The sequence below is a fragment of the Manis pentadactyla genome, chromosome 15 (assembly GCF_030020395.1).
Source record: "Manis pentadactyla isolate mManPen7 chromosome 15, mManPen7.hap1, whole genome shotgun sequence".
Taxonomy (NCBI): domain Eukaryota; kingdom Metazoa; phylum Chordata; class Mammalia; order Pholidota; family Manidae; genus Manis; species Manis pentadactyla.
Window position 1 is genome coordinate 915,563 of NC_080033.1, and position 23,635 is coordinate 939,197.

The 23,635-nt window shown below is 51.0% G+C and overlaps 2 protein-coding genes across 12 annotated transcripts; one reads left to right on the forward strand and one right to left on the reverse strand.

Annotated features, from left to right (window-relative positions):
• Nucleotides 1-3,670: 3,670 nt before the first annotated feature.
• Nucleotides 3,671-10,291, reverse strand: DKKL1 (dickkopf like acrosomal protein 1). Of its 5 annotated transcripts, XM_057493574.1 has the most exons (6): nt 10,191-10,291; nt 9,200-9,417; nt 7,010-7,184; nt 6,363-6,503; nt 6,150-6,242; nt 3,671-4,021 (listed from the first exon to the last, which is right to left on the reverse strand). In XM_057493574.1, the coding sequence occupies exons 3-6, from the start codon at nt 7,163-7,165 to the stop codon at nt 3,698-3,700; spliced, it is 714 nt and encodes a 237-aa protein (XP_057349557.1). In that variant the 5' UTR covers nt 7,166-7,184; nt 9,200-9,417; nt 10,191-10,291; the 3' UTR covers nt 3,671-3,697. The 5 variants fall into 5 exon arrangements, with proteins under 5 accessions (XP_057349557.1, XP_057349555.1, XP_057349556.1 ...); XM_057493572.1 differs by lacking the exon at nt 10,191-10,291 and having other exon boundaries at nt 6,363-6,488; nt 9,200-9,391; XM_057493573.1 differs by lacking the exons at nt 9,200-9,417; nt 10,191-10,291 and adding an exon at nt 7,901-8,186.
• Nucleotides 8,637-23,589, forward strand: TEAD2 (TEA domain transcription factor 2). 7 transcript variants are annotated; one of them, XM_036885362.2, is made up of 13 exons: nt 8,637-8,704; nt 10,277-10,514; nt 11,352-11,416; nt 11,892-11,954; nt 13,045-13,056; nt 13,282-13,389; nt 13,489-13,547; nt 15,935-15,999; nt 17,023-17,171; nt 19,562-19,735; nt 21,342-21,533; nt 22,089-22,241; nt 22,814-23,589. In XM_036885362.2, exons 2-13 carry the CDS (start codon nt 10,283-10,285, stop codon nt 22,925-22,927), a joined length of 1,386 nt encoding a protein of 461 aa, XP_036741257.1. In that variant the 5' UTR covers nt 8,637-8,704; nt 10,277-10,282; the 3' UTR covers nt 22,928-23,589. The 7 variants fall into 7 exon arrangements, with proteins under 7 accessions (XP_036741257.1, XP_036741259.1, XP_036741261.1 ...); XM_036885364.2 differs by having other exon boundaries at nt 8,651-8,744; XM_036885366.2 differs by lacking the exon at nt 8,637-8,704 and having other exon boundaries at nt 21,342-21,503.
• Nucleotides 23,590-23,635: the final 46 nt, after the last annotated feature.

Here is a 23,635-nt window from a genome sequence, read left to right on the forward strand (position 1 = left end):
ATACCTCAGATTCTCTAAAATGGGGACAAATAATATCTACCTCATGGGGTCTTATGGGAATTCAGTAAGAACGTTTGCCAAAGGTTTTCTTAGCACAAGCTGGCAAGTGGTGGACCCCATTAGCTTTATTAGTATAATTTCATTCTTTTACTTTATTCTGTCATTTCTTGTTCCTTCCTTTTTTGACATCTGGGTAGTTTTGTAAAAGCTAAAAATTAAAAAAAAATTTAATAATACAATCATAACCTACATAAAGCCCTGAATCTTGTTATATCTCATAAATTTTTATAGAGTAATACATTAATGAAACCAACCATGTAAAAAAAAAGAGTATATTGCCCACAACCCAGAAGCCTCCTTCACATCTCCTCCTAATCATCACCTTCCAAAGGTAACCACTTTTGATTATGACTTCTTTTGCTCAACATTATGTTTTCAAGATTCATCATGTAGCAGTAGGTCATTCTTTGCAACACTGCTATGTAATAACCACTTCATGAGTATGCAGTGATTAAACCATTTTACTCTTGTTGAACATTGGGCTGTTTCTGCTTTTTGGCAATTATGAATACTGTTGCTATGAATTATTTATTTAGATTTTCTTTAATTGCTCCCAGTTAATGTCTCATAGTTTTCTGTTTAGAGATCTAGCTAATCTTTTATGTCTATTCCTAAGTATTTCATTTATGCTAATGTACATCATATTTTTAAAAATTTCACTAAACTTCTTTCATTCCTAATGTTTGCAGATATAATTTTTATATGTTAATCTTATATACAGTGAGTATAGCTGAATATGCTACCCCAAAATATGCTACTATGGCATAAAGATCAATTTGACCTGAAGACAATTGAGAAGAAACAGATACAAGAAAAGCTCTTTGTCCTCCCCATTTGCCTACAAGCTGGACATAAATTTGTAAAGATGTGCCCTCTCCCCTCTCTACCAGTAAGGACAAAAGCAGGTAATGGGAGACAATTGCAGACCCTTAGCAATCCAGACACAGTACCAAAGGGATCTACATAACAAACTTTACTAACTAGTCCTTATTTTCCATTAGTTCTCCTATATATTTGCTTTCCTATAATTTGCAGCCCTAGGACACAAAGTCATTTTCCTTTGTCTTGTTACTTCTCTTTTGTTAAGATGCTATTGAAGTCCAAGTTCTAACCACCCCTTTGGGTTACTCATCTGAGTGCTCCCATATGTATGCATGATGAAAATGCTAATAAACTTTGGTTTGTTTCTCTCTTATTAATTTGTCTTTTGTTAAGTCTAGTTTACAGGGCCCCAGCCAGTGAACCCCAGACGGGGAGAGGGAAAAAAGATGCAAACTTGCTGAACTTAAGAATTCATTTGTAGATTCTTTTTAAAAAAAGATGAAGATAGCAACTGCAATAGAAAAATGGCCAAGTATTTACAGAAAAATGAACTATTTATAGAAGAGGAAATCCAAAAGACTAATAGTGATGAGGAGCCCAAGAGGTCAGTAACCAGAGAAAGTCCAATTAAAGCAATAAGAAACTACCCTTAGTAGATTAGCCAACATCAGCAAGCTGGATGATGCCGTATCATTTAAGATTTGATCAGAGATGCAGAGCCATTATGAGTGATATTTTGGAATTAGTTATATTAACAGCCTCTTGAGTTATAAGTCACACACTATACAATTCAGTCATTTGAAGTGTACAAGTCAGTGGTTTTCAGTATATTCATGGTGTTGTATAGCTGTCACTGCAATTAATTTTAGAGCATTTTCATCACTCCTGAAAGATACCACATACCCCAGAGCCATTACTCCACCTCAATTCTCCCATTCCCCAGCCCCAATAACCACTCATCTACTTTCTGTCTCTGTTGATTTGCCTATTTTAGACCTATAAATGGAATCCTACATTCTATGTTCCTTGGTGACTGGCATCTTTCGCTTGACATGTTTTCAAGGTGCTATAAAGGTTTACTCTATGAATTAGACCTCATGCAATCGTGTGAGCTGGTTGAACTTGTCTATGTTAAATCTATTGCCCCTGTGTCTGGTGTCAGGCCACCCATTGGGTAGAGAAGATGGATATGAATTTGGGACCCTGAGCATGAGCTGGAACTCATGGAGATGAGCTATAACCTGCACCAGTCTCTCACCATCTACAAGCCTCCTGCTTCAACCACGCAGGTGACCTGTACAAAAGCCAGCACACTTTGCCATGGAGCTACACACAAAATGGGTTCAGGATTTCAAGGAGCCAAAGGAGGTCTAGTGGAAACTGGAAGAGCCGGGGGTCCTACAGCTGCCCACCTTGGCTAGTAAGGTGGGCCAGCAGATCCATGGCAACCTGTTTGACCAGAAGCAGCCCCTGACTCCTTGCTAAGCCTCCAAGAGTAAACATGGCTGCTGCTTCACTTCTGATGTGAATTTCTCCTGTGGCCAATGCTAAACCAGAACCGTGCAGGAAGAGGAATTCTGGGAAGTATAGTTTCAGCTTAGCTAAGCTGACACAATACAAAGCCATCCCAGATGCCAGGTGTGGGTTAAGGTTCATGGAAATCTTGTGGACTGCAGAGTAGCCTTGTCGGTACATTCTACCTAATCAAAATGGGGTCTTGGAGGGAACAGGAGATGTTCTGGTGATGGGGGCAAAGCGGACAATGTGCAAGTCTGTGAGCTTCCAGGCTTGGTTGATGCATCAGGCCTGACTGGCAGAGATGGGGTCTGAAGTGATGGACATGGAGGGACAGACAGAAAGACAAAGGAGAGAGAAACTGAAGAACAGGTCAGAGATTGATTTAGCATGTAAATTGAGAGTAAGATAAGCATGTTAAGTTGGATGAGAAGATAAAGATGAGAGTCGAGACAGCTGGGTGTGGATATGAGTGACACAGGGCTGGACATGAGGTAGGCAGGATAATGGTCCTCCAAAGATGATCACTTTCTAATTCCTGGAACCTGTGAAATATGTTGTCCAGGCGAGCCCAATCCAGTCTCTTAAAGGCAGACAACTGTCTCCTGCTGGAAGAGGAAGAGGAAGGCAGGAGATGGAACAGAAGGGAAAGTCAGATGGATTCAAGTGTGAGATCTGAGGTGTGGGGTCCACATGCAGGAACCAGAGAGAGGCTTCTAGAAGCTGAGGGAGGGTGGCCCCAGGTGTCAGCCAGCGAGGAAGCAGGGACCTCCGTCCAGCCCCAAGCAACTCAATTGTGCCAATAAACTGAATGATCTTGGCTGCAGATTCTTCGCAGAGCCTCCAGGTAAGAACCCAGCTGGCTGGCACCTTGATTTTGGCCTTGTGCAGAGGACCAGTCACACCATCCTGGATTTGACCTAGAAATTTGTGAGAGATACATTTACATTTTTTTGAAGTTGCTATGTATGTGGTCATTTTTTGCAGCAGTAATGGGAAACGAACACAGAGGCCGAGGACAGACAGAAATCAGGTGAAAGAGTTGGGAGTGGGAGGTCAGACAGGGCTGGAGGTTGGACAGGGTCAGGGACTGAGGGGATGGATAGGGCTGGAGGTGACAAGAGTTGCTCAGAAAGATGACAGCTGTCTGAATGAGAAAACCAAGCCTGGGGACCTTGGCAAGAGCTAGCAGTGCAGTTGCCTGTCAGGCTCGAGGCTAGGGTTGGGGGAACTTGCCATGGCCTGGGGACAGATTCCAAAAGGTGAGTTGCTGCCAGGTGGAAGAAAAATCTTTATTTACTTATGGTTCTTGTGGTGCGGTCTGGTGGGAAGGTAAGAAGATGTACAGGAAGTGGGTCTTGTGGGCAGGCAGTCGGGAGCAGGAGGAGCCCTGGGGCCCCTCTGCTAGGGTGTCCTCTCGGGTCCCCTCGCGGAGCCCATCCCGGATGGCCTGCATGCGGTGTCGCTTCTCGCTGGGCCAGTGTTTGCTTTCCTGGGTTTCCTGGTGGGACCTCCTTCCTGGCACCTTCCTGATCCAGAAGGCGACTCGGGGATGGAGCTTTGGATGGAAGCTGTCCACAGCCTTCGGGGTGGGCAGTAGGGCCGTCTCCTTGATCTTGGGTGCCTGGGGAGGAGGGACAAGATCTCTCAAACTCCAAATGACAACCCCAGGATGCTCAGTCCCTACAGGCTATTCAGCCCGCTTTGCCACTTATCGACTGCTTTGCGAGTTAAAAGCCAGCTTTGCAGTTAATAAAGCACTCAGGTTTGTAAGCGCTATAGAATTAAATATAGTCAGAGGTTTATAAAATGTTCTGGGATTGAAAACACATTTTGGAGGTTCCAAAAGCACTTTAGGATTAAACATACTCTGAGGTTTAGAAAGGGGTTTGAAATGTACAACTCTTTGGGATTAAGTGCTCTTGGCTTTATGAAGTACCGTGGCTACAGTTGTGATCCTTGATCGAATCCTGGGTCAAAAATCAAATCAACTCTTACAGACAGCTTTTGGTCCGGCAGGGACATTTGAATATGGACTGAAGGACCATTTGGTCCTTGCTACTCAAAATGAGGGCTATGGACCGGTGGCATATGCATTTGGGAGCTAGACAAGTGAGATGGATCCAAGTGTGAGATCTGAGGTGTGGGGTCCACATACTGACATACTGAATCAAGAGTCTGCCTTTCATTAAGTTGAACTGTGTGAGAAGGCCGGTAGGAGATTGCTCTCGGTTGACCTGTATATCCCTCCAACTGCAATTCATATATCTAAGTCCTAATCCCCAGTACCTCAGAATGTGATCTTACTTGGAAATAGGATTACTGCAGATTTCATCAATGAAATCAGTTAAGATGAGGTCATTAGGGTGGGCCCTAATTCAACATGACTGGTGTCTTTATGCAGATGGGAAGTTTAGATGCAGAAATGCACCTAGGGAGAAGCGCCATGTGAAGATGGAGTCAGGGGTCAGGGTGATGCATCTACACATCAAGGAATGCCAAAGATTGTCAGCAGACCACCAGAAGCTAGGGAAGAGGCCTGGGGCAGATTCTTACGCCCAACCCTGGTGACACCTTGATCTTGGACACCTAGCTTCTAGAACTGTGAGGCAATATATTTCTGTTATTTAAACCACCCAGTCGGTGGGACTTTGCTACAGGAGCCCTATCCAAAGCGGTAATAGTTTGAGATCAGTGTTGTTTCTTGGGGGTAAAAATGGTACTGTGGTCACGCAGGAGAATGCATTATTCTTAGGAGATATCAGCTGAAGGGTTTAGGGGCGGCATATCATGATGTTAAAAATTTGCTGTCACATGGTTTGCAAATAAAACAATAAAAATAAAGGAAATGTGGTAAGATGTTAACAAGTGGTGAATTAGTGTTAACAGTGAATAAATATGGTGCTTACACTGGTTGAGTACTGGAGAATACACAGCATTAAGTCTGGGGTAGGTAAGTGGTTCTCAACAGAAGTCGAGATATTTTTAGTTGTTACAACTGGTGGGGGTGGAGGTGCTGCTTCTGTTTAGGGGCTGGAGGCAAGGACGCTGTAGCCATCCAGGCCCTGCACAGGAAGGCCCCATGACAAAAGATTACCCAGCCCCCATGCTAATGGTGCTGAGGTTGAGCAACCCTGCTCTATGGAAAAGAGAATACAGATTTATTCTATTGTATTTTCAACTTTTCTTTAGGTTTGAAATTTTTAAAATAAAAAACTGTGTGTGTGTGTTGGGGAGAATGATATAGGTTTGCCAAGTGCTTGGGGATTCTTAAAACTTTTTTAGGACAAAAAATAAGCACTTTGTGGTTAGAAGCACTCGGAGGTTTATGAAGTTAAGATACATAAGGCTTTGGGATTCATAAAGCACTTTGGAGTTAAAAATCACATTTTGAAATTTACAAGGGAGAGATTTACCAAGCACTTTGGGATAGATTAAGAAATACACGGAGGTTTACAGAGTACATTTGAGATAAAAACACTTTTAGCCTCACACTTTGAAGCTTACCAAGTACCTGGAATTAAAGGCACTTCGGGTTACAAAATCGTCTGGGGTTTACTAAGCAAGTGGGGATGTACTTTGAAGTTGTAAACTTCATTTCTGAGAGTTGTTTGGGCCCTTTTGACATATGACAAGACTGAGGCCAAGAGAGAGGAAATCCACACAGAGGGAGTAGGACAGTCAACTCATCTTCGCCTCCTAAACTATAAAAATGTTTGGTCTTGGACACTTTGTGGGGGGCATGTCCTAACCTTCCAGTCACCCTCCAAGCTCCCCTCTCTTGGCTCAATGGATGCCACCACCTGCTCAGAGACCAGCACCTCTCCTGTCTTGTTGTCTGTCACCTGTGAAGACAGGAAGAGAGTGAGAGCAAGACCAATTTCCTCCTCTGCCCTCCTCCAGACAGATTCTACAGCATGAGGGATCACGGGGAGACTCCACGAGGGACTTCCCAGCATAGGCACCTTGTCTATCTGGAGGTGTTTAGAGATAGTGCTGTTCCCCAGCTGGCGCTTCTGGTTCTCTTCTTGGTGGTAGTTTCTGGGGAGGCTCTGGAAGTCCATGGGGGTGGAGAAAAAGCTGTGCATGCTCTGAAACAGGTCATCCTGTGGTCGGAGGACAGACTGCTGAGCTACTCAACCTCAGGACTCCCCATTAGATCAGCAGCCCTGCCAGGATACCCTCAAGGCCTTGTCCCTTATACGTCCCATCCCATTCCCTCTCCCTCCTCTGACTCTTAGAGTCTAACCAGGTCACCTTCTTCCCTCATCCCCCAATACGTTCTGTCTCTATTCTCTGTCCCATTACCTTTCTATTCCTGCCCCTCATGTGTCCCAGTCTTTGCCCACATCCCCCCTCCCATCTCTCTCCAGTCTCTTGTGTCCCAACTCCCTCTCTGCTTGTCTCCCAACTCCCTCTCTGCTTGTCTCCCTACTTCTCTTCCTATTTCTCCTTCTCCCTGTCGCGCGCTCTGTCCTTTTGACTCCTTCTCTTCCTGTGTGTCTTTCCGCCTGGCCATAACCCGTCTCCCATTCTGTCTCCCTGAACCCCTCCCCTTCCTCAGTCGCGATCTGCCCACGTCTCTCTTTTCTCACCCCCAGCCATCGCTCACTTTCAGGAAAAGCCGGGTGAAGCCTTGAAGTAGGCTCTGGAGGCCTAGAAAACCTGAGGAACTCTCCTGGGTGTCATCATCTCGGATAGGGGCAGCAGTGGAGGGGGGCACCAAGGCAGAGGGGAGCAGCAGTAGCAGGATCAGAGGGTGCCACATTTCGGGGCGGGCCGGGAGGCTGTGGCAAGGATAGAGGTCAGAGCCCTCGCCCCCGATCATGGCCAAGCCCCCACCCAAGACAATCACTCTTTCTTACCCCTTGCCCAGACAAACCCTCGCACCCCGCCCATTTCCAATCGCCCCTTTCCTACTACTCCCCCCTCCTCCTGTGTCAGGCCCCTCTCCTAAACCCGGTTCTTCTGGGCTCTGCCTCAAGTGCTGATCTCATTCCTCTCCTTCGCCCACATTCACAGCCAGACCTCCCTTCTCACCTTCTCCCAAGCCCTGCCCCTTCTCTGGGCTTCGCCTTTATGCTAGACCACAGACCGGACGCCGGACTCTCAGACTCCGGCCGTCCACAGACTGTTAGATCCAAACACTTCGGGCCTCGAGCCAGGATGGCTACCTGGAGCGTTGGAGGGGCTCCGCGAGCCCTAGCCTTGCCCCTATTGCCTCACCACGCCCCATCTGTGACCTCACCCACGAGCCGGGCCCTCTATTGGATGGCCACGCCCTGAAGGGCGCAGGCACGCCTCTATTCTTCGCTAACCACGCCCCCTAAGTCAGAGCCGCGAGGTCTTTCTAAGGCCACACCACCCGCCCGTCGTCAGACCACGCCCCTGTTGGGCGACCTCTGCTCTGGGGGTCCTGTATTCTCAGATCGTGGCCTTGTGCCGCAGTCCGGCTCAAATCGCATATGGCCACGCCCCTTGACCTAGAGCCACACCCTCGCACCTGGGCCACGCCTCTATGCTCCAGATCTTGCCCGCAGCTCCGTCAGTTCCATTCTTAGGCTTCCTCTGCTCTACTTCTTAGTTTTGCGTTTGTCTTTGAGAGTTTCTCCGTGTCCCTTCTCCTCCTCAGGGTTTGAAACGGTTAATTCACTCGGCCGAGGATAATGTGGGGAAGCTGAACCGGAGCTCTCTTCGGTTCCACTAAAAAGCCCTGCCCTCTACGGAAACCTTAAATCCAGTCCTCTGTTCCACCTTCCAAGGAAACCAGAAAGGCTCCCTTCGTCCTCAGGACCTCAGAGTCCGGACTCCGTATCACTTCCACATCCCGACACACAACACTAGAAGGAAGCCAGGAGTTCAGGCCCCCAGTCGCTTCCTTCTCCACACTCAGGAATCTTGGTTCCCAGCCCCCTCCTCTCTCAGACCCAGGAATCTAGGCCCCCATTCCCTCCTCCCTCAGACCCAGCAGTCCAGGTCTCAGTCCTCTTCCCTCAGACCCAGGCGGCCGGGTCCCAAGCCCCCTCTTCCCCCAGAGCCAGGGACCGGGCCCCCAACCCCCTCCTTTCTCAAGGATCCCGGCACTGAGGTCCTGAAGTTCCTATAAGGCCCCAGCCAGACTTCACCTTTCCTTTAATAAAGCAAAAATCCTCCCCCAAACTGTCACCGTCTGATTCCCTTCCCGCTGTCCGGCGCCGGGGCCCGCCCCCCCTCTGGTCCCTCCCACTTTTCCCAAACAAAGCTCCCGGGCAACTTTCTCCCTCGCTGCGCCCCGCCCGCCCGCGGCTCCCCAGCCCCAGGCCGGGAGGTAGGAAGGCGCCGGCGGGAGTCGGGGATCCTGCTTTGGGGTGTGTGAGTTGGGGTGGGAAATTACGCGTTATGGGTTGAGGTGTTTGTGGGACAGTCTCTGAACTGCGTGTCGTCCTCTTTTTGCCCGGGGCCCCGAGTTTGCGCTCGTGACCGAGCCTAGGTGTAGAGTTGGAACTTTCGCCGGAGTTGGGGTGGCTGTTGATGGGTCTGAGTTTGGGAAGTGCCCCTCGGAGTGAGTGAACGCTGAGGACTTTGTCGGGTGTATGTGGGGGCGTGAGTGTCTGCAGCGGTGTCCGTCTGAAGTGAGCAAGGACCCCATGCGTGTTTCTGACCGAATTGGTTTGTGTGTCGTTTATGGGCGCCTGGCCCTCCTAATGGAGAAAGGAGGCCTCCGGGGTGGCAGAGGGCGGGCTATGGTGATTTTAGGATCTTTAGTCGTGTTTCTTTGAAGGTGTGAGGCCTGGGGCGGGAAATTAGGGGGGACCTTTCTTACCCGGTTCCTCCGTGCCTTTGTCTGACCACATGGGGGAGAGCTGGGTTGGGATTTTGGCCTACGGGGGTCCTGAACGCCTCAGCGCCACCGGGCTCGGCCTGGGGTCGTTGTCTCGGCCGGAGCTCCAGGGTCCGAGGGAGGAGGGAGTTGGGGGCCTGGACCCTGGGGTCCTGGGAAAGCTGTGGAGGACGTGGAACCGCCAGGGAGGCGGGATCTGACTGTATTGGAAAAAGTTTTTCCCTGTTCCCGGCCTCCGGAAAGTCACTGGGAACTTGAGTTGGATCCAAGCCCACGGTGCAGGGGGAGGGGAAGGAAGGGGCGGGGCCGGGGCCTGGAGGGGAGGCGCCCTGGCCGGCCAGCCCCTCCCCTGATGGGGGTTGTGGGAAAGTGGGGGAGGGGATGCCTGTGCCCTTTGTTCTGGCTCTGCTGACGGCAGGGTGTCCCTGCTCCCCATGTCTGTGGTTCTGTGCGTCTTTCCTGGTCTCGGCTTGAGTTTCTGCCCTTAGTCTCTGTCTCCCCTCTCTCTGGGTCTGTTCCCCTGTCTCTGGGACTCTTTCTCCGAGTCTCTGTCCCCATCTTGTCTGGTCACCCTCAGCCTTACTAGGGCCTTTGCCCCTCCTCCTTCTCCAGCAGCTGCTGCTCACATCCTAGCACCTGTTCTTGGGGTGGGGCTGAGATCTCACCCACACCCCCCTTCTCTGAAACTAGGCCCTGACGCCTGTCTTATTTAAACCTCTAATCCATACCCAAAGGCTCAGCCCTCATGGGCCCTAGGCATTGCTCTGGGGTCTTTAAGACTTCATCACAACCCAGGCCCCCTGGCAACACAGAGAACACTCACCCTAAGCTTCCCCAGAAACTCAGCCCTCTTCTCCAGGATCCGGGAGTCCCGGCCTCCAGTGTCCTGCTTCCCTCAGATACAGGACTCCAGGACCCCAGCCTTTCCTCCCTCACCCCCATGGGTCCGGGTCCCCAGCCCTCTCCCTCTGACCCAGCATTCCCGGCTTCCCACTCTCACAGCCCTGAAGCCTCTCTGGGTTGGTTGGGGGCGCCTTGCTGAGCTCTCTGTTCTTCCAGGCCCAGATGGGGGAACCCCGGGCTGGGGCCCCCCTGGATGATGGCAGCGGCTGGACAGGAAGTGAGGAAGGAAGTGAGGAGGGCACTGGCGGCAGTGAGGGGGCTGGGGGAGATGGAGGCCCAGACGCAGAGGGTGTCTGGAGTCCGGACATTGAGCAGAGCTTCCAGGAGGCCCTGGCCATCTACCCGCCCTGCGGCCGGCGGAAAATCATCCTGTCTGATGAAGGCAAGATGTATGGTGAGTGTACCCCTCTCTCTTGGCCTGGGGCCAACTGGTTAATAAGAATAATGACTAACATCATGAAGCCCTAAACACTGTTAACATAAGAGCACATAGTAGTCTCACAATGACCCCGGTTAAGAGCTAGTATCACCACTTGTACAGATGAGAAAACCGGGGCACAGAAAGGTTAAGTGATTTGCCTAAGGTCACAGAGCCTGGTATGTGGTGGAGCTGGGATTTGAACCCAGGCATCTGGCTCCAAAGCCTGTGGTCTTTGAAAGGGTATCTCGCCGCGACCCTCCTTACCCAGAACGACTCAGGAGACACGGGCCCACGCAAGAGACTTTATTATCTGAAAGAGAGAGTGGCTGCCCCAGACGGGGGTGGGGAGAGAGAGAGAGAGAGAGAGGGAGCAGCAGAGACAGCAGGGGGACAGAGAGAGAGAGAGAGAGACAGAGACAAAGAGCAAAGAGACAGACACACACAGAGACAGAGAGAAAGCGAGAGAGGGCAGCAGAGAGACAGAGAGAGAGGGCAGCAGCGTGGTGCCTTTTATTGTGGCGGATCCGCTCGGCCTGTTGCCTTGGGGGAGGGTCGGGATGTTTAGAGACAAGGCGGGGTAAGCCCAGTGAAGCCCCAGGCAAGCCCAGGCATAATTCTCACTGGCTTATGTGCTTGGGACCATGGGGTAAATGTAGGATAAATTACTATATTCTTACAGTCTTAACTCCTCCCCCTTATAACTGAGGAGGCCTGTGGCCCAGCTTGCTGCAGACTTCTGGAAACCGCAGTGTCTTCTCCGTTGGGAAGTTCTGCTGAAGGTCTAACTCTGTTCCATCTTTGACTCTCCAGGTCGGAATGAACTGATTGCCCGCTACATCAAGCTGAGAACGGGGAAGACCCGAACTCGAAAACAGGTCTCAGGACTGATGTGTGGGCTTCTGTCTGGGGTGGGCTTGTCTTCTCGGGGCTGTCCTTGTGTGGGCAGGTTCAGGTTCCAGGAGGATCCAGTCCAGGTGCTTTTGTCTGTCTGCTTGGCGCCTGTGCTCATGTGCTCTAACTGTGCCTATTTTGGTATAGCTCTCTTAGCAGTTGTGTTAGAACCAGAGAGTAAGAGAAGCCAAAAGAGACCAAGAGACAAGGGTGGAGAAGGAAAAGGAGATCTGGATTTGCTGCGTCTGGGGAGGGTCAGTAGCGTAGCGTCAGTGAGAAGAGAGTGGCCTTTATGGACACTCCTGGGTTGGTGTGCTCCTGAGACAGCCAGCATGTTCTGTGTGTTTGTCATCTTTAATGTTTCAGCAGCTCTGTGGGGCACCTGGGGGAGGGCAGGGGTAGGGGATGAAAGAGGCGAGAGGCTGTGCACTGAATGTGCTTCTTTGTTACTTCCTCTAGGTCTCTAGTCACATCCAAGTTTTGGCTCGAAGGAAATCGAGGGAAATCCAGTCCAAGCTCAAGGTAGGGACCAAGGCAGACACACTGAAAGGGGGACAGACACTGAGAGGGGAACAGAGACCCCGAGAGAGGGGGCCAGGGACCCAGAGAGAGGAGGGCAGAAACCCAAAGAGAGGGTCAGGACAGGGACCCCAAGAGAGGGGGGCAGAAACCCAAAGAGAGGGTCAGGACAGGGACCCCAAGAGAGGGGGTTGAGACCTGGGGGGAGGGGACAGAGACCCAGAGATGAGGACAGAGTCACACAGAGGGGTAGACAGGAAGCAGAGACCCAAGATGGGGGGTTAGTGGCCCAGCATGAGGAGTGGATAGAAGCCCTGGACGGGCAGAGGGGGACAGAGATTTCATTTAGTGCAGGGAGGAAGGATGGGGTGCTGGCCTCTCCTTGGGCTGCTGCTGTCTCCCTGCCTCCTGTCCCTTTCACCCTTCTTGGTGTCCTCATGGCCTCTCCCTCTTGTGCTGTGAGGATCTTCTCTTCATATCCTGGCTCATCTTCCTATTGCCTGTTTCCTGTGTAGCCTGCCTGCTCTTTCTGGGCCCAGAAATCTTCATTTCCTTTTGGAGATTTTTTTTTCTCTTCATCCTCTGGACTTCCTGCTCCTTCTTGGCCTGAGACCTTCGTTTTCTGCCTCTCCAGGTGTGGGGCCTTTTCTGCCTCTTCCTTTGGATTTGGGGACCATAACTTCCTGTTCCTTTTTTTATACCTGGAAGCTTCCCCTCTAGGTCAAAAACCTTCACTTCCAGTCCCTTCGGGACCTCGTCACCACTCAGTCCTGACTTGGAAATGTTCACTGCCTATTCCCCTTGGGTCTGAAATTCTCATTTCCTGTTGCCTGTGAATCTGGAAACCTTCATTTCCGGCTCTTTCTTGACCTAGAAACTCTCATTACTGTCTTTCATTCTGGGCATGGGAACCCCTTGGCCCCCTCTACTTCCTGTTCCATGTTCATCCTTGCTACCTTTTCCTCCTGTTGCTCAGCTCTGGGTGATGGGGCTGTAGGGGTCGGGAGGGCAGGAAGGTAGGGGTGTCCAGGCCTCACTTCCTAAGTTGTGTTTTCTTTCCTCCTTTGGCACCCTTCCCCACCCCCACGGGCAGGCCCTGAATGTGGTAAGTCCCCCTGCCCATGCCCTCGCCTGCTCCCTTACTCCAGACATTCCTTAGGAGGTCAGGAGGGCCAGGGTGCTGTAGCGAGAGGGATTTGGGCCCTCCCCCAACCCTTTGCCTTGACTTCCCAACTCTGCATCTCCCCACACTTGTCCTACCCCTCGTGGCCTCATCCTTCTGTGCCGACTGGGTCTCCCCATTAACACTGACCTCCAACTTGTCCTCTAGGACCAGGTTTCCAAGGATAAGGCTTTCCAGACAATGGCCACCATGTCCTCGGCCCAGCTCATCTCAGCACCTTCCCTGCAGGCCAAACTGGGCCCTGCTGGTCCTCAGGTGGCCTGGGTTGGGGATTTTGGGGCTCAGGGCTGGAAGTGTGGGACTGTGGCTTCAACAGGGGACTGACTGACACCCCCTTCTTTGTCTCTTCTCTAGGCCTCTGAGCTTTTCCAGTTTTGGTCTGGGGGCTCAGGGCCCCCCTGGAATGTTCCAGAGTGAGTACTTTCTGTTCTGGCTCAGCACCTGCCCCCTCAGCCTCCACTTTCCCCACCATAGACCTTTCTTATCCACCTTCCAGCTCCCAAATCCCAGAGGGGAGGCTGGGGCAATGGTCTGGAGAAGAGGACTGGTTCTGAGCTGGGATAGTGAGGAGGGCTTGGGACTGTGGCAGGAGGAGGGACGTGGCTGGGGGCTGAGGAGGGAGGAGACAAGGACAATTCCTTGGGTCGGCTGGTGGCTGGTGGCCGGGACTGGTGGGTCTGGAAATTCGGAACCTGGAGGAGGAGGGAGCTTGGGAAGGAAACAAGCTCAGCTGGGGGCTTGATGAATGTGAGGGGCCTGGAGGATGCCCAGATCTGGGGAGATTACCTGGGCCCCAGAGGCTCATGGGAAGGCTTATTCTCACCCATAAAGGTGTTCTTGGGCCTGAGGGTAGAGCAGCTGTCTTATCTTCTCTGAGAGTCAAAAGGAAGAAAATGAGTCCCAGAGCTACATGGGAGTGTCCTTTTCAGCTCTGAGAGCCCTGAGGGTGACAGGGTGCGACAGACCCCAGTGGCTCATGGGAAGTGTACTTTTAGCTCAGAGAGGAGCCAGTGGATCTGGGCTGGGTGTTGGTAGGGCAGTGTGGCCACAGGACAGCGAGGCAGGAATGTTGAGGATGTTGACAGAGAAAGAGTGAGCGACTTTGGGAGCCAGGCTGGGAAACAAGAAAGTTCATCGGGAACTGCTGGATGGGGACACAGAAAAGGGTGAGAACAAGTGCCTGGGGCCAAAGGAACTGCAGGTTTGCAGGGGACTGAGCCGGAAGCACTGCATAGGGTGGTGGGGTCCCACCTTTTATGGAGCTGATAGTCAAGTCAGGGAAACAGATGTTGATGAAATCATCACTGAATAAACATAAATTGAAGTATGTGGTGTGGTGTGAAGAACGTAGCAGGTACTGGGGTGAGGGAGAAAGTTCTGGGGTTTTCTTCGAGGAGGTAACTTTAGAAGTTGAGTAGGACTTAGCTAGGTGAAAACTTGGGGTGATAATGTTTTAAGCTGAGGAAACAGCATGTGCCAAGGCCCTGAGGTTGGTGAGTCCCAGGAACCAAGAAAGGGTCAGTATGAAGCCATTGGCCAGTTGGTCAGATGTTTATTGAGCACCTATTAAGTGCCTGGTACTCTGCTTGGATTGGGGACACAGCATTGAACAAGTTAGGCAGAATCCCTGTCTTCATGGAGCTACGTTCTTAGAGAGGGAAGGAGATCAATGATAAATGTGTAAACAAGTTAATAAGAAAGAAATAATTGTAGGAGATAAAGTGAAATGTATATGCTCTGTTAGGCAAGGGTCAGGAAAGGACACCTCTGAGGAGGTGGCATTTGAGTACTGGCCCTGATGACAAGAGATTAAGTTGGTGAGTAGGGTACTGGAGTTTAGATTTCAACTAAACTTGTGGCCCTTCAGTAAAGTTGATGAGTAGGGTATTGGAGTGGTACTAGGTTAAGGCCCCTGGGAGTTGAGATGTGAAGGTCCATGGAGTTTGTGTCTTTCTGTTTCTGGTCTCTTGATTCTTGACTTCCTGACCTCTGACACCAAGTCCTGTCTCCCTAACCTCTGACCTCTCAGTCTCTTCACCACCAGCTTCTGGACTACCCATAGGTCATTGGCTTGTGGAGCGGTGCTCTGGGGTACTATAGCCACCAGTCATGGGCAGTTATTGAAATTTAAATTAGTTACAATTAAATAAAATTAAAAATTCAGTTGCTCAGGCACTCTAGCCACATTTGTGCTCAGTAGTCAACAAGTCATTTGCTCACTAGCCACATGTGGCCAGTAGCTACTATCCTAGACGGCACAGATATGGAACATTTCCCTCATCGCAGAAAGTTCTACTGGATGGCACTGCTTTAGATTTGGTTGTACTGCCTCCCCACCCCAAACTTTGTCCTGATGTCCCATCTCCTGACCTCTGGTGGTTTTCTCCCACCCTCCAGACCTTTTAGCCTCCTCTTTTCCACATTTCTGATTCTTTGTGTTTTTGACCCACCTCTCGAGACCCGGTTTCTCTTCTTTTTCTGCCACTTTGTGACAGGTACCGAATTGTCATTATCAATCCCACAGGCTTTGAGTTGGGACTGACCTGGGTTGGAGGCCGGGCTCCGCCGTGTTCCAGTTGTGTGACTCTGGCTGGGTCAGTTGACCTCTGTATGCCTCAGTCTCTTCCTATGCAAAACGAAAGAGCAATAATCACATCTACCTCATAGGCTGAGAGGCTTTGATGAAATTTTGCATGTCATGTGCTAGAGCAGGGTCTGGCTTGTGGCCCCTCAATAAATGTTAGCTGGTACTATTAGTATCTTCCCGTCTTGCTGACCCCCAGCTTCTTTTCTCCCTCAGCGTGAAGCCATTCTCTCAGACACCGTTCTCCTTGTCACTGACTCCTCCATCTACTGACCTCCCAGGTAAGCGCCTGCTCACCTCCCTCGTTTCCCCTTTTTCCGCAACTCCAAGTGCCTTTCCTTCCTTCTAATCAGGAGATGCATTCCTACTCAGGTCAAGCTCTGAGGCAAGGCTTGTGGAAGTCTAGAAAGATGAGTAGCAGAATCTGCAGTGTTTAAGAGTATGACCTCTGTAGCCAGACACTGGGTTTGTGTTCTGCTACTTGCTAGCTAAAAGGACACTGGGGAGGTGTGTTAGTCATGATTTGGTCAGTCACAGGTGACAAACCCAAACCAAGCCAGATGACAAGACAAACAATTTGTTGATTTCAGGTAACTGATATTTCAGGAGTCATGGCTTCAGGCATGGCTGGATCCAGGGGCTCAAATGGTAGTGTCTGGACTTGCTTGTTTGTACTTTCCTCTGTGCTGGCTTCATTGCCAGGCAGGCTCTGCCCACCTGGCAGCAAAGATGGCTTCTGGAAGTCCATACTGATGTGGTCATAAGAACTCACATTGGTGAAAGAGAGCTTTCAGGTTCCACAGATTCATCAGTTAGGATTGCTTTTGGCTGCAAATGACAGAATACCCAATTTAGAGTGCTTTTAATATTAAAGGCTTTAATTATTCTACATAACAAAAGGTCTGGAGGTGGGCTGTTCCTGTGCTGGCTCAGCAGCTCAGCAGCATCAGGCCTGGCATCTCTATAGGTCCCTTGGCCTCTTATCTTATTATCCCAATATGGTTATTGTGACTCTAGGCAGCACGTCCCAAGCAGGACTTGGCCAGGGCCAAAAGCTTTCTCCTCCCAAAGTTCTGTCTTTTTCATTCAGGAAGAAACTCCTTCCCAGGAGCCCCCCAGCAGATTTCCCCTAACGTCTCATTGGCCAGGACTGTGTCACATGGCCACCTCTAGCTGCAAGGGAGGCTGGGAAAGTGAGTATTTAGCTTTTTTAGCTTCTAAGCAGAGGCAGGCAAGAGAGAACAGTGCTTGATATATTCAATGAATGTTAGCAATTTTTATTGTTCATTCTTTTCTCTCTCTAGGGTACGAGCCCCCACAAGCCCTCTCCCCCTCTGCGTTGCCCCCACCTGCCCCATCACCTCCAGCCTGGCAGGCTCGGGCTCTGGGCACTGCTCGGTTGCAGCTGGTGGAGTTCTCGGCCTTTGTGGAACCGCCAGATGCAGCTGACTCTGTGAGTGTGATTTTGGGGTAGGCACTGGAGGGTTTTGGAATGTAGAGGGTCATAGAAGGGAAAGGGCAAAGCAGTGGTTCTCAAACTTTAGTATGTATTAGAGTAATGTTAAAACAGATTGCTGGGCTCTAACCTCAGAATTCCTGATTCAGTAGGTCTGGTGCAGTAGAAATTTGCATTTTTAAAAAGCTCCGCTGATGCTGCTGGTCTAGGGACCACACATTGAGAACTACTAGTATAAAGGAACTAGAAGGTTATGGGGTCATGGTGTGAAAAGGTCAGAGCAACTCCCTAGGATATTGTTTGTTCGTTCAACAAACATTGTTGAGTGCCTATTGTGTGCCAGGCTTTGTGGTAGATACCAGGAACCCAGAAAAGCAGATTTGTTCCTAGGCTTGAGGTTTTCCCGGCCTAGGATGGAGAATACAGGCCATGTTAGTCAGGGTGGGCTGACTATTAGAAGAAACAACCCCAGTACTCAGGGACTGAACAATATAGAAGGTCTCACTTAGGTAACAGTTCAGAGTGGGTGCTCAGCAGAAGCCTTTTATCCAGTGACTTGGGGAATCCAGGCTCCTTCCATTTTGTGGCTCTGCCATTCCAGGGCTTCAGAATCTGCTGCTGGATTCTCTGCATCTGGCTGGCAGATGGCGGAAGTCAGAGAGAGTAAAAAATTGTGCAGGAGGTTTTCTGGGTCTGGCTTGGAAGTGGCAACTGTCAGGTTCAGCTCAGAACTTAGTCACATGGTCACACCTAACCACAAAGAAGCCTGGGAAATGTAGTTTAGCTGTGTGAAAAGGAACTGGGGTTTGTGAACACAAAGCGGGTTCTGCCACAGCCACATAAACTCCAATTGCTGTGTGTGCTATTCTAGTAAAACCCAAGTCAGACTAGGTTAAAACCTTTCTTTCTCACTTGGAGAAAAAGCTACAGTTCTTTCAGTTGCCCCCAAGACTCTGCATGACCTGACTCCGTTCCTGCTCTGCCCACCTCCCACCCTTATACCCTTGCTCACTCTGCTGTAGCCACACTGGCCTCCATGTTCTTTCCCAAACATACCAGACTCACTTCCACCTCAGGGCCTTTGCATCTGCTGTTCCCCCTGCTGAAATGTGTTTTCCCAGATATCCCCATCTCTCCCTCCATTCATTCAGGCCGTTGCATGATTATCTTCTCAGATTGGCTTTCCCAAACCACCTTATGGAAAATACCAGCTGCCATCATTCTTGATGCTCTCATTATACTTTATTAGGATATTTTTCACAGCATACATCACTCTCTCTGACATTTATATTATTCATGGGATGATTTTGAAAAATTTGTCTCTCCCAGTAGACTATGCACTCCATAAGGTCAGGAACTTGGCCTTGTAGCCCTGAAGCCCAGAATAGTGCCAGCACACAGTGGGTTTCTGGAAAGATGTTGTTGAATAGTGAGTGAGTGCTGGGATAGAGGAAACTCAAGTTTTTGTGGGTATACAGAGGAGTCTATGTGCCTGAGGAGTCACTGAAGGCTTCCCTGAGATGACAATATTGGAGTTGGGCTGTGAGGGTTATATAGGAGTTTGCCATGTGCAGGACTGGATGTTTAAGATACAGACATGGAAATAGCATGAAGTTTTCAGGGAAACAAATAATCATATATGGTGGGAGCTGGTGAGGCTGAAGATAGGTGGGCAGGTGTCGGTTCTGAAGGAGCTGGAATTGCCAAGCTGAAGGACCCAGACTTTATCCTGCAGGTGGTGGGGAACCACTGAAAAGGTGGGCTAGAGAGATCCCAACTGACTGTGATCAAGGGAGGCTTCCAGGGAGAGGCAGATTTGATGAACTTGGGCCTTGAGAGTTGGAGGGAGAATTGAGAAGATGGGGAAGATTTTCAGGATATGGACAAGAAGTGGTAAGAATGGGGACAGATAGGGAGACTTGATGTGGGCAGTGTGGATTCCCATCCATCCATCCATTGATCAAACATTCATGAATACCACCTATCCAAAAAGGACCAGGTTGGTGGGGTGTGGGCTTTCACCTGGGGGCTCTGGGGAGCTTGGGAGGATTGTGAGGGAGGGCCAGGGTCAGCTTTGGAGCCATGTGAGCCATGAACTGGAGAGGAGAGACTGGAGGCTGGGAGGCCAGGGAGGAGGCTGGGGTGAGGGTGGGAGAGGACAGGGCTGTGGGAATGGGGAGCAGGGGACAGGGCAGAGAGTTGGGACAGTAGGGACAGGGTTTGGGGGCTGAAGTACTGTGGGAGTGAAGGGGCAGAAGGGAGTGGGGACAGTGCCAGGCCTGGGATTTGGGTAGAAAGTGTAGCACAGCTAGCGGGACCTGTGGGGGTGGCAAGGGTGTGGGATGGGGTCCATCTCCTACCCTTCACCCACGGATGACCCCTCTCAGTACCAGAGGCATCTCTTCGTACACATCAGCCAGCACTGCCCCAGCCCTGGAGCGCCCCCCCTCGAGAGCGTGGATGTTCGGCAGATCTATGACAAATTCCCTGAGAAAAAAGGTGGTCTGCGGGAGTTGTATGATCGCGGGCCCCCACACGCCTTCTTCCTGGTCAAGTTCTGGGTGAGTTCCCCACCTAAAACAAAAGTGCTCCTGAAGCCCATGGCCTCCCAGAAGAGGCCTCTGGATCTAAGGGAGAGAGTCCCAGCACCTACCAGGTCAGCCTGGGCCTTAGCAGTCTTCATGGCTCAGAGTGTCAGCTCCCTTTCCAACAAGGAGCGTCATGGAGTTTGCCCCTGGCTTGGAAAGGGTAAGACAGGTGCGGGCTTGCAGGCATAGGGGTAGGACCCTGACTCCCCAGGTCCCGGTAGTCTCTGCCATACCCAGGTATGTGATTGATACAGCCCCGGGGAGTTCCTTACCACATTTCAGACTTCCCAACGCCCCACCTACCTCCCCAAGCCTGTGGTTAAGGAATGGCCCCCTCCCATTGCAAATGGAGTCATGGACAGTTTGGCCTCTACAGAGAGGACAAAGCTTTCCTGTTCCACCAGACCTTCTTGCTAGAGATTATGTGGTCTTAAGGCAGTGACTGAAAGACCTGGGAGTGGCTCTGTGAAATCCTGTATCTAACAACCATTTATTGAGCACTTACTATATATAGGCCCTATGCCAAGTGCTATGTACATAATTGTGAATGAGAGGGCCCATCTTTGCCTTTTTTTTTCCTTACGCCTATGTGGTTTGGTGTCCAATACAATGACCAGTGCAAGTGGGGACCAGTGTAAATGTTGTGAATGTTTCGGGGGTATTAACCCTTGTGGTAACTAGGACCGTGGTGGGATCTAGTCTCTGAGAAGGAAGGCTGCTGAGGGCTTGAATTTACTGGCCTTCTTGGGCCTGTAGCTACTACAGGTATGAAGTGTTCCAGTGTGTGAAGTGGAGGCCTGCGACCGCTCTGGGAAGGTACTGCTGAGGTCATGGGGCATCGTTAGGATTTAAGACAGGCCTCACCAGGTCTCAGGGCTGGAGAGCCACCCTTAAGTAACCGAAGCTGGGAAAGTCCTGTTGCAGGAGTGACAGACGGATGGAGTCAGGCCTCTGAGGAGAGGACTAAGCCACTCCAGGGAGTAACCTGATCAGTTTAGCAACTAAAGTTAGGAAGAAGAGGAAGGGGCTCAGACCAAAGGTGTGATGTCTTGGCTTCAGGGACTATCTTCTCACTTGGCCACTAGGGTTATGGAGGACCCTGACCTCTGAGGATCCGCTGAAAGGGCCCAGGCAAAGCTCAGGCAAGGAGTCAGGCTTCCCCAGGCTCCACCAGGCCCTGTTGCTAGAGTAGCCATTTGCCTTAGCAACCAGGGTCGTGAAGGGCACTGAGGGAGAGACTTCGATGCTAGTGACCTCCTTTGGAACCAGGCCCTTGGAAGGGGCTGTACTCCCGAGTTGAGGGCTTCAGGAGAAGAAAATTGAATTATAGGGCTCCTTTGATGGGGGAGGCATTAATGGGGAGAGAGGATCAGGACCATTTTGGGGACCCATACTTCAACACTGATGGATGGGTGGGTCTTCTCCAGAAACCAGCCCATGGAGAGGGTGGGGCCTAGAACACTGAGGAAGAGAGGTGGGCGACTGCAGGGCAATGGGACAGACCAGTCCCCACTTAGAAGAGTCCCTACCCTTTATAAGGGATGTCCCCTGCTACTTACCGTGCCTCCCCTTTCCTCAGGCCGACCTGAACTGGGGTCCGAGTGGTGAGGAGGTGGGGGCCAGTGGCAGCAGTGGTGGCTTCTATGGAGTGAGCAGCCAGTACGAGAGCCTGGAGCACATGACCCTAACCTGTTCCTCCAAGGTCTGCTCCTTTGGCAAGCAGGTGGTGGAGAAGGTGGAGGTGAGACTGGAGGGGTGGACCACTGAGCAGGTGAGCGCTCGGCCATCTGCCACTTTGGGGGTGCAGATTAAACGGACCAGTAGCCATAATATCTCAGGCATGTGGTGTCTGCGTGGTGGGGTGAGGGTGTTCCAGCCTCTTTGGGGGTTTAATGCATGGGATTCGAGTTAACATGGAGATTCAGACTCATATGTAGGGCTCACTTTGAGGGTTCAAGGGTCATGTGTGGGCCAGAGATATAGAATCACTAAGATTCAAAAGGTTCTTATGGATATGGAGGAGTCCACAGTGCAAGGAGGTACAGGAGTCTCATAGAGAGGTCTTTGGATGGTTTGGGGGGAATCTGAGGGCCTGGAAGTCAGAGTTCAGAGGTTGTTGAGGGTTCAGAACCTAGCTTTGAGAGGCTGGAGGGGTCCCTGGTTTGCAGGCTTGGTGGTTGGGGTTGGGTACTTGAGGGTTCAGAGTCCCACCCCTGGTCACTGGGGATTGGGTGTGGCACCCAAGAGGCACCGAGCGGGGCTCTATTCCTGGGATGGACCCTGTGTTTCTGTCACCATCCTCCTCACTCCACACCCCCTGGTTCAGACGGAGCGTGCCCAGCTGGAGGATGGAAGGTTCGTGTACCGCTTGCTGCGCTCGCCCATGTGCGAGTACCTGGTGAATTTCTTGCACAAGCTGCGGCAGCTGCCTGAGCGCTATATGATGAACAGCGTCCTGGAGAACTTCACCATCCTCCAGGTGATGTGCTGGGATTGGGCCGCAGCAGGGGCCCTGATGTGGGGGGGAGTGCCCACAACACCCCTTCAGCCCGGGGACACTTTCATGGGGAATTGACACAGTGGGGACCCCACAGTGGACCCTTTGCTTAGGTAATACCCCCTTATCCAGGGAACTGATGTCATGGGGATCCCCCCTTCATGGGGAAACTGACCTGGAGAACACTCCCCAGTGGGTCGTCAGCTTAGGGGGGTACTCCTTTCACAGGGAACCCAGCCACAGCCCAGGGAACATGATATGGTGGGATGCCCTTTAATAGCGGGGAATGTACTGAGGTGGGGACCTCTTTTACCAGGGCAATGTGATGTGGTGGGGACCCCCTTGACCTTGTACCATGATATGCCATCTGATATGAAGCCCCTAATGCCGACCCTCATATGGGGAACCTGATAACATTGGGCATCCGCTCTACCTGGGGAAGGTGACAAAGTGGGAACCCCTTTCCTGGGTATTCCTCGATACCTTGGGAGGAGAGCACAGTGGTTCCTTCTCTCCCTTCCAAGCATAAACCCTTCTTCTGACCTCCTTGGCAGGTGGTGACAAACAGAGACACCCAGGAGCTGCTGCTCTGCACCGCCTACGTCTTTGAGGTCTCCACCAGTGAGCGGGGGGCCCAGCACCACATTTACCGCCTGGTCAGGGACTGAAGGGGGACCCCAAAAGTGACTCACCCCCAGAATACCCTCCTCCCAGGAAGGACCTGAAGCTTTCCTCATGCTTCTTATTTGGGGAGGGGGCTGCTCCTGTTAGAGTGGACTTTACAAGCTGGGTAGTGAGTTGAATGAGAGGAAAGGATGGACCTCACAGGGGCGTCTGAAAGGACAGATCCCTCCAGAGCATCAGGGACTGGGGACAGGAGTGAGACATCCTGAGTTACGGCACTGGTTTCTCTGTCTCTACAAGGGAACCTCCCCCACCCCGACTCTGTTCTAGGTGTTTTGGAGGGCTCTGCTTACACATTGGCTTGTTCCTCTCTTGCTTTTCATCCCCCCACCCCACCCCAATCTGCCTCTCCTTACCACCTCCATCCTCTGACCCTGCAACTGAATATTGAAGGTTAACCCTTTCTGTGCAGAAGCAGAGCCAAATGGGCCCTGGAAATATTTTTTTTTAATATAACAAGAGATATTTATAAGTGGGTGTTAGGGTCATGACTTTTTCTCAGCTGGGCAAGCAGTGGGGTGAGGCTCTTTCATCTCCTCGTCTTCCAAATGAGTGGCGGTCTAGACTGTGTTGCGTCCCTTCCTCCCCTTCCCCCCAAAGTGTGTTGGTTTGTGTTTTGACAGAGGATAAAGCTATTTTACCAAAACGCAGGGGATTTATTTGGGGTTTGGGCAATAGAATAATTTTTCGTG